Genomic DNA, 13,886 nt, shown 5'->3' with positions numbered 1-13,886 from the left:
GATCAAAGAGGCAGCAATATACACTTTTTAAAAAAATTTTTATTCGGTGTATCCAGCCTTATTTATTTTAATATTGATCATTCTAAGAATTTTTTGTTTTCATGATAAAAAATTATGTTTCTTAAAAATGAACTTATGTACGGTTCCTCGGCGGCGGCTCCCCCTTCGTAGCGGCGCCCGCATGCCCGCTGATACCTATCAGATAGCCAGTCTCCGATCCAGTCCACTAATCTAAAATCCAACCCCATCCAATCTAGTTTGACTATCAACCTATCATGGAGTAATCTATCAAAAGCCTTTGCAAAATCTAAGTACACTACTGTGTATCCCTCTCAGTGGTCAAATTCTAAACGAATAAGTTCCGGAGCCCTATACAAAATGACCAATTGTATCTAAATTAAGTAGATATTGAATCCAGCATTATTTCAAAGCCGAATAGAGAAACTACAAGAGTTTCATACCGAATATAGAAACTATAAAAATTTCGGCGGATCCAAGCATAAGCAAACCTTTCACGACAAGGGCAAGTCGTAGTAAAGGTGGAGTAAGCTCATCACTTCAACCTGAGTATTTATTTCTCTTCTTCTTTGGTGCATCAATCCGAAAATTGGTAAATATAGCAGCACATCACAACATCCTGTCTTGTGACTTCCTTTTTATCTCTTCATAACTCTTAGCGCCAGTTAGCATCATTATGTTATTTATATATGAAATTTGGTCTGCCTCGTGACCTCTTTCCTTGTACAGTCCCCCCTCCATTATTTCTGTAATCAGTCCCCAATGCCTCAAATGGTGTCCAAATAAGCTTTTTCTTCTCTTATAGATGTGTTTCATTAATGACCGCTCTTCATGAACTATATTCAGAACTTCTTCCTTACTTTTCTTTTCTTAATGCAATGCTCCATATGTATGTTTTCACTAGCTCTTTTTGAGCTGGATGCTAAGTCCTTTACTGGTAAAAATGTTTCTTCTGTTATAGAATGCTTTTTTGGCTAGGATTATCCGTGCTTTAATATCTGATTGGTTTCTTCCATCTTCTGTGATAAGACTTCCAAGATATTTAAAATAGGATACCTGTTGTAGTAGGTTATTATTTATTCCTAGGTTTAATTTCATTGGATTTGCTTTACTTGTAATTAATAATTTTGTTTTCTTATAATTAATTTTTTGGCTGTACTGTGTGAAGATTTCTTCCATCTTTGTTAGGGTGGCTTTCAGTTCAAATAGGCTTTTCGTTATCAGCTAAAACTGCTATATCATCCGCAAACCGTAGCCAGTTAATATCAATTCCATTTATCTTAATTCCAGTTTCCATTAGTTCTTTCAGTTTATTTATTGCATCTTAAATGTGCCGATTAAACAATATGGGTGAAAGAGAACACCCCTGTCTTACACCTCTACGTATTTTTGCTATTGCGGTTTTTGTGGTATTGCTGGCTGCTTCTATTAGGGCTTCTTGATGCTGGTAAAGATTGAATATTAGCTTACTATCGAAGGCTTTCTCCAAGTTAAGAAAGACTATCAGAGTATTTTGATTCTTCTCCAATCTTCTTTCGATAACTGTTCTTAGAGCTAGTATTGCTTCTCTTGTCCCCTGCTGTTTCCTGAATCCAAACCGGTCATTGCCAGCATATTCTTCAACCATCTTTGTTAGTCTTTTTTGTATAATTTTGAATAGTATTTTCGAAGCATGTGATATTAAGCTTATTGTTCGATGATTTTAACACTTGTTTGCATTATTTACTTTAGGAATGGGTATGATAGAGCATTGTGTAAAATCTTTGGGGATGATCCCTGTTTCATAAATATCCTTTATGATCTTGAAAAGGTATGACTTAGTTATGTTTCCTGAGTATTTTATTAATTCTGAAGGGATGTTATCAGTGCCTGGTGCCTCGTTGGCTGACAATTCATTCAGCGCCCATTCAAATTCATCTTTTAATATAGAAGAAATTGGACTTTGATATGGAAGAAATTGGACCAATTTCTTCCATATCAAGTCTTGTTTCATCTTCTATAGCCTTGGCATGTAGATCTTTTCTCTATATAAATCTTCTAAGTACTCCTTCCATCTTTCCGAAATTTCTTCCTTATCTATAAGAATGTTCCCCTGTTTATTTTTGATAATTTTACTTCTTGTCTTGTTTTGCTGGCTTATTCCTTTTATAATGTTATAAGCTTTATCGATTCTTCCAGCTTTTGTTAGATCTTCTATTTCTTTATATTTCTCTGTATACCATTGTTCTTTTGCTTCTTTACACTTTCTATTTATCATATGTTTTATATGTTTATATTTGTCTTTGCCTTTCTTCCTTTAGGGAGGTTGTGTAATTTCTTCTTTCATCTATTAGATCTAGAATGTCCTGGGTGATCCATGGTTTTTTATTTGCTTCTTGCTTAATCCTATGCAGTCATTGGCGGCCTTAATGATTGTATCCTTCAAATGAGTCCATTTTTCCTCTATGTTTTTCTTTCCCCTCTCTTCCGTTTTAATGCTTTCATCAGTTTGCTGTTTATAGTTTCTATGGTTTTCCTCTATTTTCAAGTTACTTATGTTCCATTTGGACCTTTTCCTTGGTTGTGACAACTTTTTAAATTTCGGATTACATTTCAATAAAACCAAATTGTGGTCACTATCAATATCAGCTCCCGGGTAACTTTTGCATGATTTTACTTGATTTTTAAATCTATTTCTTGTCATAATATAATGTATTTGGTACCTTCCTATACCCTCTGACATTTTCCAAGTATGCCTTCTTCTTTTTGGTACCTCGTACCAGGTATTAGTAATGATCAGATTGAATTGGTGGCAGAACTCCAAAAGTCTATCTCCTCTTTCATTTCGGCATCCAAGTCCATACTTTCCCACCTCTCTACCATCTTTGCCTTCACCAATGACTGCATTCCAATCCCCCATGACAATAAGATTATCTTCCTTCTTGGTCAGTTTGATTAGATTCTTAATATCTGCATATACTCTCTCAACTTCATCATCACTGTGGTCGCTAGTAGGCATGCAGACTTGTATTATTATAATATTTGTTGGTTTTGCTTCTAGTTTTACCATTATCAATCTGCTACAACATTTTACTGAGTTGATTACTCTTCTTCCCCATTCCTTATTGAGAACCACCGCGACTCCATTTTTTGCTGTCTCATCACCTGAATAAATGATTCTGTAATCACCATTCCAAAAATCTCCAGTTCCAGTCCATCTCATTTCACTAATTCCCAATATGGCTATTTTTAATCTATCCATCTATCCATTTCTCTCTTCAACTTTTCCAATTTGTAGGAGGGTTCTCACATTCCACGTCCCAATGAATGTACAAGGATTTCGTTGGTTTACGACCTGGGAAGCCTTGCTTCTTCCCCTGCCGTGCACAAGTATTGAGCCATTGTGCGCTTTACTATCTTTTAGAATGTCCATCCATACTGCTATCTTACTAGGGAAAAATAGAACAAGGTAGTATCCCCTTGCCTTCCTTGTCCAGCAATAGCCTTCTAGAGAGGCTCAGTGTGCTAACCATTTCTCATTCCTCATGATTATCCGCCTACCACAGTATCCTTTACACCGTTGTCACTTATGGTGATCTTTTGCTGATCAGGATGAAAGTTGTTGCTGCCCCAACTTTCAGCGGACTGTAACTTATTTAATGGCGATTACATCTCGCCGTGTCGCATCCCCGTCAGTGGAAATGTTTGGCTTTTTATAGAGATAACCATGCCACTATCTATCTGACCAATTCCTTTTGGTAGATGCTATCCCATTCTCCATGATTGCTTATTCACAGGTTTGCCTGTTTATTCGCAGCTAACCTCTATATCCAGCGGCCATTCCCCTATCCGCAACCCGGGGACGCGCTTGGTAGCATGGGACCCATGCTCCAAGAGTATTTATTTACATTTGGGTAAATTGGGTACATCTAGCTCCCACTGATGAAACCTCAGTAAAGATCGAAATCGATCTGAGTAGTGACCCCCCCCTCATAATGTATAACATCATACATGTCTGCTAGGAGATGTGTTTTACATTAAGGGAAATACTAAGGATAGTGATCAGATCTTACTCCACCTTTACTACGAGTTACCACTGTCAAAAGGCTTGCTTAAGCTTGGATCGGCCGAAACTTTTATAGTTTCTGTATTCGGCATGAAACTCTTGCAGTTTCTCTATTCGGCTTTGAAATAATGTCGGATTCAATATCCACTTAATTTGAATAATTTTGCATCGCCGAAGCGAAGCCTTTTGGCTCTCTTTTTCATAACAATTGTATTTACCTTTGAATGCTATTCAGGGAAGCTCCAAACCTCTCCGTTCCTTTCATCATGCGTTCCTAATCAGGCAACTGTCGATATTGACTTTATATACACATTCAAAACTGTAAACGATTGTTGAATAATAACACAATAATGTACGCATAATTACCGTAAAGGGAGAAAAGTCACAAAACAGAAAAATGTTCCTACAAAATAACCAATTGTATCTACCTTTTGAATGCGATCCACTGTCGAATGTCCAGCAAATCAGCAAATTTTTCCTTTCATCCAGCGTATTAATATTATCGCATCGCAACTGATGGGAATTCTGCATTTCTGTGGATTCGTTACAGGCCTCTTTCTCTTAAGAAGGTACACATTACAAATTCGTTTTGCATTATCACTGTCATCCGAGCAGGGCCGCTTTTATCATTAGGCGAACCTAGGCAATCGCCTAGGGGCACTAAGCTCTACGATGGCTCAGGAACGACTCACTGGTCTAGCAATAATATCTATAGAGCATGAAATTGCATCTACAATCAATATAGATCAATTAATTCAAAACTTTGCCAAAGCAAAAGCTCGAAAGATTAATTTTTCATAATTTTTTTATTTAAGATGTAATAATTTTCTTGCTATACAGATATTAAGAGTAATCATATATGTATACAAATGTATTGGTTTTGATTAATAATTTTTTTTAATGTTCATAATGATATTATTTCTATAAATATCCACATGTGTAGGTGTACATGTGCTTGTGTGAGAATGATAAAATATATATAGAGAGAGAGACAATGTATAGGGGCACCTAAATTTTCTTTGCTTAGGGGCATCAGATACTCTCGGATCGGCCCTGCATCCGAGCTATTTTTCAAGAAGGTACCAATGTACTTATTTATAGTTGAAATACCGCATTTACTTGCATATAACTCGCAACCCTGATTTTACTTTTCGAAAAAATAAATTAAAAAGTTTCACATATACCGCGCACGGGAAAAAAAAGCTTAAAATACTTTCACATTCGGCGATAGTAACTCGCTTTGCAGCGGTAAACAAATTGCCCTTCCCAATAGTCATTATATAGCAGAGGCAAGAAAAACAAGTACTTTTATTATGTCAGTGAATAAGGTATAAGCAGTCTGTGTAATGAGACATAGCTTATAATTTAAATTTAGAAGAGCTTATAATAAACAGTCTTATTGTGTGATATTCCAGTAAAACAAACATTTAATTAATATTATTATGTAATAGTTTTGCATTAATGTTTCTCTTGTAATAAAAACAAAATAGTAATTGAAAATTTTCTTATATTTTTGTCTTATAATCCACCAGGGATATTTAATTGTTTGCCTCAGGGCGTGATCTAATCTGGCGACGACGCTGAGTTTAAGGCACAGTTGATAAGCATTAAGCATTATATGTAATGATGAGGTCCTTACCAGTATGTGTATTTCATCATGGAGGTCTGATGCTAATATTAATAATATTATACTATTGGGATTATGCTAGAAGAAACTGATCAGGTTAGAGATCTTCATGTTTTAGTAGATAGGAAGTTGAAGTTTAAGGGCCATAATAGCAAAGATTGCAAATACAACTTGGAGGATAATTGGAATGTTGAAATGCACCTTGATATGTAAAGATATAGAAGCCATTTTGCCTCTTTATAAGGCCTTGATAAGACCTTACTTGGACGGTTGTGTGCAGATCTGGTCTCCTGGTTTCCATGGCAATTCTGATCCTGTGGAGAGAGTGCAAAAGAGAGTGTGTAGCAAACTGTAACAGATTGAGATATTGTAGACTGCAGACACTAGCAAACAGAAGAAAGAGGAGTGATATGATTTGGACTTACAAACTTCTGAAAGGGTGATACAGAATATTAGTAAATGGAATTTTTCATTTTATTGAGGGTGGAGAAAGGACAAGAGGGTATCCTTGGAAGTTGAGAATGAATGTCATCAAGAAGGGGGGGGGGGATTGAGAGCTAGATTTTTTACATAAAGTAGTGCATGAGTGGAATGGATTTCCATTGGATGTTGTGTTGCAGGTACTGTGAATAAATTCTAGCTATGCAGGTAGTATGTGGCCTCCCTAGAAGAGTCCCTGACTCCTCAGAGTCTCTCTTAACAATAATAAATTGAATGATTTTTATCAGTTTTACAAATTTTGGATTCTCGTAATTCAGCTGGATGTTTTGAAATTTTAATTTTTGAAATATTTACCATAGATTTCCATATCTTTTCTGTAAGCATGCCAAATGTCAGTTTTTTGTAATGTTGCAAAGTATCCTAGGAAACTTTGAGACATTATTTGTTAAGTCTGTTCAGCTTCATTAAAGTGTTCATGATTGGATACATCCAGTACATTTCAGTTTGGATTGTCTAGAAGCTAAAACATATAACTTTAATATTTTAATTTCACATAATTACGCTTATTATTATTGCATGGTAACCTCCATGGAGTCTGAAGACTCATTGCAGGAGACTCATAATATCCACTGTATTGCTGTGGATGCATTCACTGACAAAGAACTCACAACAGACTCTGAGAGCCCATTCCACTCATTCTACACTCTCCAAGTAAAAATTCTAGTCATCACATCCTTGCTAGCAACACACTTATGCAGTTTCCAGGGATGATCCATTGTTCTGCTTCTGTTACTAAGACCTTTTTAGTAACTTAAACATTTCTATCATATTGCCTGTCATCATATCAATCAACTCCGCTTTTCTTATTATCTATCAATTTCTGCCCTGACCATTTTACGAAAATTATTTGTTAAACAGAAGAAAACTTGTATTCCAATTGAACTGGTAATGTTAAAGCTCTAGACTTAATAACGTTAAAACTATAGACATTCATACTTTTTAAAAATTTGATTATAAATCATGGTATAGAAAAAACTGTTTATTTCCTTAATAGCTCTTTGGAGATGCTCTTTCAAAATTTTCAGAGGACTGTCCAAATGCCATTACACAAACATCATCTATACCAAAATCAGAAATACAAGTCATGTGGAAAGCCCCTCATAGTGGATCTGGATGTGTTCAATTCAAGTAAGTGTTATCTTTTTATGCATATATATTATTATAACATTCATGAACACCTACAACACACAACATTTTCACATGCCTAGTTCTAGACATAGTATATGGTGCTCCACAAATACAGGTATCCCTTGCTTAACACGGATTTGATTAACCCGGTGTAAAAACATTGATATATGCAGCAAGAGTTTTGATTAATGCGCCTGATCTGACAGATACATGCAAAATGTTTATTATAAATATTCTTACACAATTCAGTGTATAGCTTAGAGGTCATGAGTAGCTGTGTGTTCATATGTTACGAGTGATATTCCGCACTTTTTTTTGCTGTCAGTTTGGTTTAACACATGTTATGTAAAGGTTTGTGATATTTGATAGTAAATTGTATCTGAGAGATACCGTGACCTCCAATGTCAATATATTATTAGTTTATTGTTGCTTTTTCATTCTTTGTTCAATAATTTTTAGATTATAACTGAAAATAAATAAACCATCATGTATTAATGAAATAGAGAGCCAAAGGCTTATTTATCATACATGTCCTCTAGGAGATATGCTTTACATTATGGAAAATACTAAGGAAAGTGATGTATAGCTTACTCCACCTTTACTATGAGTTGTCCATAAGGTTGCTTATGCTTGCATCCGCTGAAATGTTTAGTTTCTAATGTAGGTACAAGCATTTATTAAACATTTACTTTGCATTCATTTTTTATCTTTCCTAAAAAAGAGTACCATATAAAATGAATTATTAATACAGTAATCGATCATGGACAAATTGTAATATTTACAATTGATTATTAGATTCGATTAACGCGATTTTGATATATGCGGTAATATCGAGGAATTAATTAACCGTGTTAATCGAGGAATACCTGTAATATCAATTCTATTTTGCAAAATATTAAGTTACAGTATGAATGTCATAAGGAATATTGCATATAATGAGAAGAGTTTTGTGTGTATGGTCAAAGTAATGATGTTACAAAAATAATGTTCTGAAATAGGCATATGTTAGGTGCAAGAGAGCAGAAATCAATAATACATTATTTTATGAATTAGAAAGAGACAAGCCTCTTCATAGACATTACAGTTAGAAGTGCACTAGAAATAGATATATATCATTATATCTATTTCAAACAAAGCTGAGATTTCCAAACTGGCTATTTAACAGAAAGAAACCTTCAACCCAGAGTAAGACTGCCAAATTATTTAAATAAATACATTTATATCATCAAAGGATTAATAGTTAATTCAAAAAATGCAGAAGAAATGAATACATAGAGAAGGAATGAAATAAAAACACATAGAGAAAACATGCTTGAGAAAACACACAATTTACAGACAAAAAAATACTAATGATGGTGATTGGTAGTAGATGGCATTGACATAAATGATGATGATGATGGTAGTTGTGTTTCCCTATAGTTGGTGGATTAAGTGGTAGAGATGGAAAGCTAAAAAGATGGAAAGAGTAGGTATCCTCCCTCGTTGGACTCCAAGGAGTCCAAGATCACATGATAATACTTGGATCACATAATAATACTAATAATAATATGAAAGAACTTATTACATTAGCAGTATATGATAGTTTAGGAACATATAATCAAAATAAAAAAGTTGGATGTGGGATGAAATAAAAACAATAATTGAAAATAAAAAATTTTATTAGCCTGCAATAGAATGGGTAAACAGTAACAAATAAAAAGATGAAACTGAATATAAACGAAGCCAAGTAAAAGGCAAAAGAGAAACCAATAAAATCATATCTAAAAGGTCTTTATGTAATCCCAGATTCAAGGAGACCGAACTCTCTACAGATTACAATACCTATCACCTCTTATTGAATACATTCAGCATTACTCATTTACCAGTCTCCTTGTAAAACTTACTTTTCACTTTCTTTCCTGATCCTTATAGTTTCCAGGGTGACTTCTCATTCTACCACTGCCTATTACACTATGCAGTGTTTCTCCTGTATCTATCTGATAAGATCCTGTCATCAAATTCTGTGTTTACAGTCATAATACCTTTTTGCAGAGCACATTCTTTCAATCCTGTCCTTATCATCCAGATATCCATTTAACCAAATACATGCATAGAAAGTCAGATGTGGGGTGATCAGTGCCTTATACAGTGGCACTTTCACTTTCTTATCCATATTTGTCAATATCCTTTATCCAATGTCATAACATTTGCATTATGACAGAAATTTTCTGGAGAACGTTTAAAATTTTGGCAGTATGTTCTGTGAACTTCGACTTCCTTTCCAATAACACCCCAAGATTCCTCACCTCTTCCACTTCTTGGTATGATATTTCAACCAATACTCATTCCATCTCCTCTGGACAAAGTAATATCACACATGGCAACATTGAACCAACATCTTCAATCATCTTCACAAAGCTCACTTTACTATTCAAATCATCTGTTAATATCAAAGCTCTCCTTCATTACTCTTGCCACTTTAGCATCATCATCAGCAGCAGCAAATAACTAAGTGCACTGCTTAACAGCAATGGTAGTATGCCATCATGCCTTTTGAACCATTGCAACCCATACACAACTCATTGGCTACTATCAGCCAACTATTTCTCCAACCAGGCTTCCAAATGATGATCCACTCCATTCTTTTCAATTTCAACAGTAGTTTTTAATGTGTTATTCTATTAAACATCTTTGCAAAATCTAGGAAAAATCACTATATAATCATATCATCTCCTCTATCAATTGCATTTTCTCCCTGTTATAAAATGTAACTAGGTTACTAAAGCAAGACCTCATCAACTCCATTTTATATAATATTTGTAAAATGGGATTGATGAGGTTCATGTTATTCTCTGCAAAAGATTCCTATTCTCATCAATTCAATTTTGTATTCTATCTCTCACCAGCCTCTCTACCACTTTCACCACAACTACACCTGACACACGAACTACTCTAAATTTTGCACTGCTGACTTAGTTTGCACTTCTATCTCCAGACTCTCATCAGTCATTGGCACATTTGGCACTGCAATATCACAACCAAGATGGTACAATAGTGATCTTTGCAAAATGATCACTAAGTAACTTAACTATTGGATTTGTTTCTGTTACTTCCCTACCGTCAACACTTTTAAAAGTTATCCTTCCATAGTTATTCCTCCTTTTACTTGCCACATAGTGAAAGAACTCCTTAGGATTTTTTTTTGACTCATCAGCTAGCTTCGTCTTATAATTAGCTTTGATGTTCTTTACCATACAGGTCATACTGTATGGTAAGGAACATCATAGATATGCTCATCACCTTTTTCTTTATACTTCTTCCACAACCTTTTCTTTATCTGCAACTCTGCGTAATAATACTATTCATCCATTTTATTCCTACGTGATTTCTCCTCCTGACTCTCGGAATACAGTCTGATACTGCTTTCCCTAAACACTCTTTGACAATCTCCCATGCACCATTAACATCTCTTTCCCCTTCAAATTCTCATGCCATAGAACTACTGAAAACCGGCTTATCATCTTGTCATAATCACCAGCCTTGTAATTCCACATATACCCCTTGCTTAGAATATTCAGCACTTCTTACAATCTCCCAGGTAAAGACCATATGATTGTTTTCACAGTGGAAGTAGTGCAACTCAACTGGTTATTGATATCTTCTCTGCTGATATGACCAGATCTAACACTCTCAAATCTCTTATCCCTTCCATTACATGTTATCTCAGATAGTTATCTCTTAACAATTGTATAAACTTCATTTCTTTTGTTCCCTGTGACCATTTCTTCTCCCAATCTCCTAATAATTACTTGACTTTCACTCATCATGCTAATTTGCCAATATATAGCAAAAATATTAAAATATTGTTCATAACTTACTTTTAACAATATTTAACAACACCAAATGAACTATTTATACAAAAAAAAAAGACGTTTATTAACTTGCTTATATTTCACTGAATTTTAAATCAGCATCTTCAGAGCACAACACAGCATGTTTACATGACAGTGAGTAATGAAACATTACAAATTATAATTATTATTATTATTATTATTATTTGACACCTCCAAGGAGTCCAAAGACTCATCGAGGGAAGGCACCTGCTCTACAACTGTCTCCACGACTCAATCCACCAACTGATCATAACTATACCAACGCCATCTACTGCTGACAACCACCACTAGTATTTCCACAGACAATCACAAACATCCATTCCCACGGGGGGGATTCGAATCTGCAGCCTTTTGACTGGAGAGCGGATATGCTAACCACTCGCCCAGCCAGGCTTGCATCACATTATCATCCTGAGTGAAGATGCATTTATTCAATACATTCCTCTTTGTCCCATTCCACATATGCCACTGCTATTGATCCAACATCGCCACAAATAAAAGAAGAGAATGTACAACCATCAGGCAGTTGTGTGTGTGTCATCGAATAAGCATTGCTGGTGTGGCTGGAGGGAGCCCCACATATTTTACATCCACATTCTAGAAGTGAAAATAATGTCTCTTCTTTTTCTTCTACTGATGCCTCATATGGATATTTTTATAGTTTCGGTGGGTCGGTCATGATTCTCTTTAAAATACCAAACCCATCAATTGGAGTACCAAATAAGATTTTGTGAATAATAAGATTTCATGTATTTCCAAATAAGATTTTGTAATGTTTTTTAAAAAAAGTATTACAGCTATGTGAGAGTCACTCTTAAGATAATAGTCTCCCAAATTTTTGGCAAATTAATGCAATCATATTTGTTCAGATTAAGAGAATTCTTCATAGCCATGGCTGTCTCAAAAAAGAATCTTTCCGATCTGTAAGTCACAATCACAAGAACTTCATACACTCCAGAGTATGATAGAGGGTGAAGTTTATCCTTAGGAGAGAGGAACAGAGTTGTTAATTTAACATGAGATTTGAATGTGGTGCGAAGAGCATGTTTTATTAGTACTACTTTGGCTATCTTTTGTGATGTATCTCTAACATAGGGAATAGAAATGGTCATGTTGTGTTCTTGTGTATTAGAGAAGGAATGGGACTATGTAGTATTTTATCTATTTTGTAGGAATTGTAGCCATTGACCAAGAAAGTATGGTACAGATCTTTGAGTTCTGTGGACAGCACTATATCATTAGAACAAATGGCCCTGGCTCTGTGTGTAAGTGTTTTTAAATACCATACTGTTGGGATGTATGATGATGTGATTGTTTATGTAGATATCTTCCTGTGTGTTGGAGTTCTGTAAATAGAAAAAGATAGTGATCCATCTGAAAGGCAAGTAACTAACGTGTCAAGAAAAGCTAAACAGTTATTAGCTCTGGGGAGTTCTTTCGCTTGGTTGATCAGCGGGAAGGAGTGATGACAAGAGGCCATCCCTGGAAGTTACGAAAGGAAACTGTGAGCAAGAGGGTAAGGAGTGGTTTCTTTGTGTGGAGGGTGGTTGAGCCATGGAATGCATTGCCTGATGGAGTGGTGGGAGCGAGAACGGTCAGTGAGTTTAAAGAGTGGTATGATAGACTTTGTGTTTCTCAGGGGGGGACCTCCCCTCAGTGAGTCTTGACAGACTTTATGTCTTAGGAAGGACCTCCCTCGATGAGTCTTTTGACTCCTTGGAGGCCTGAATAATAATAATAATAAAATAATTAGATTCTTTTTCTGCTGTGAAGTGAATTTTGGGGTGTTGGCTGTTTAGGTAGGTTGCAAATGCATCCTAAGTGTCTTGTCCATGGAGCCAAATGGAAAACACATCATCAAGAAATCATAACCACACTAGGGGACTGTATGTAGCTGCAGTAATTTGTTTTCAAAGTGCTCCATGTAAAAGTTGGCTAAAGGAGGGGAGAACCCATAGCAGTATCATTAATCTGTTTGTAGATTTTTCCTCCCCATGTAAAGTAACCTGCATACATAGTAAATTTGAATAATTCAAATATATCAGGGAGAAATTTAGACTTTATCAAATCAAGATCGTCTGTCAGTGGCACATTAGTAAATAAAAAAGTGACATCAAAACTAACCATTATGTCTGAATTTTTAACTAACGATTTGAAATGGACTGAATTTTTTTATAAAAGTAAACGAGTTGCCAGTAAGGGGGGGGGGGGTTGGGTAAGCTTATAAGTGAGACTATCTATACTATTGACTTGCAGACTTTTTTCCTTTGAGGCAGTGGGTTCTTAATCTATAATTGGTAAGTAGAACTGTCACATAGGAGATCTTGCATTTTTTTGTTATAATCCTCTTGATCCATGATAACTGTTGCATTACCCTTATCAGCTTTAGTAATAACAATATTTTAATTCCTATACACCTTTTTTAAGGCAATTATTCCGTTTTTGGTGGTTTAGCCATGTTTAGGATGCTTGCTATGTCTATATGCACATTAATAGCCATTGCAGGTAGAAGATCGTAGATGCCCCGTTCAGCATGATTTTTAGTTTGGAAAACATTTGGGTGTAATGGCAAAGTTATGGCCCAGATTGGGAACGTTCTTGGCTTTTTCAGTAAGCACTTGCGACAATAAATTTACGACCACGCAATCTTGTTGAAGTTGCAGTATGTTGATGCTGTTATAGGATTTCAAATTTC

At 35.4% G+C, this 13,886-nt stretch overlaps 1 protein-coding gene across 2 annotated transcripts in view; it reads left to right on the top strand.

Moving 5' to 3' along the window:
- The window catches only part of LOC150105231 (spondin-1-like), a 716,059-nt gene that overhangs the window by 94,721 nt on the left and 607,452 nt on the right, over nt 1–13,886 (top strand). For both annotated transcript variants that reach the window (XM_090395547.1, XM_090395546.1), the window contains exon 3: nt 7,186–7,319. In XM_090395547.1, coding sequence (XP_090251673.1) covers nt 7,186–7,319 — 134 coding nt within the window. The remainder of the gene's footprint in view (nt 1–7,185; nt 7,320–13,886) is intronic.

The sequence above is a fragment of the Typopeltis vanoorti genome, chromosome 7, assembly GCF_054136105.1.
Source record: "Typopeltis vanoorti isolate ZY-2024b chromosome 7, IOZ_Tvanoo_1.0, whole genome shotgun sequence".
Classification (NCBI taxonomy): Eukaryota; Metazoa; Arthropoda; class Arachnida; order Uropygi; family Thelyphonidae; genus Typopeltis; species Typopeltis vanoorti.
This window is presented reverse-complemented; position numbering and strand designations above follow the sequence as displayed.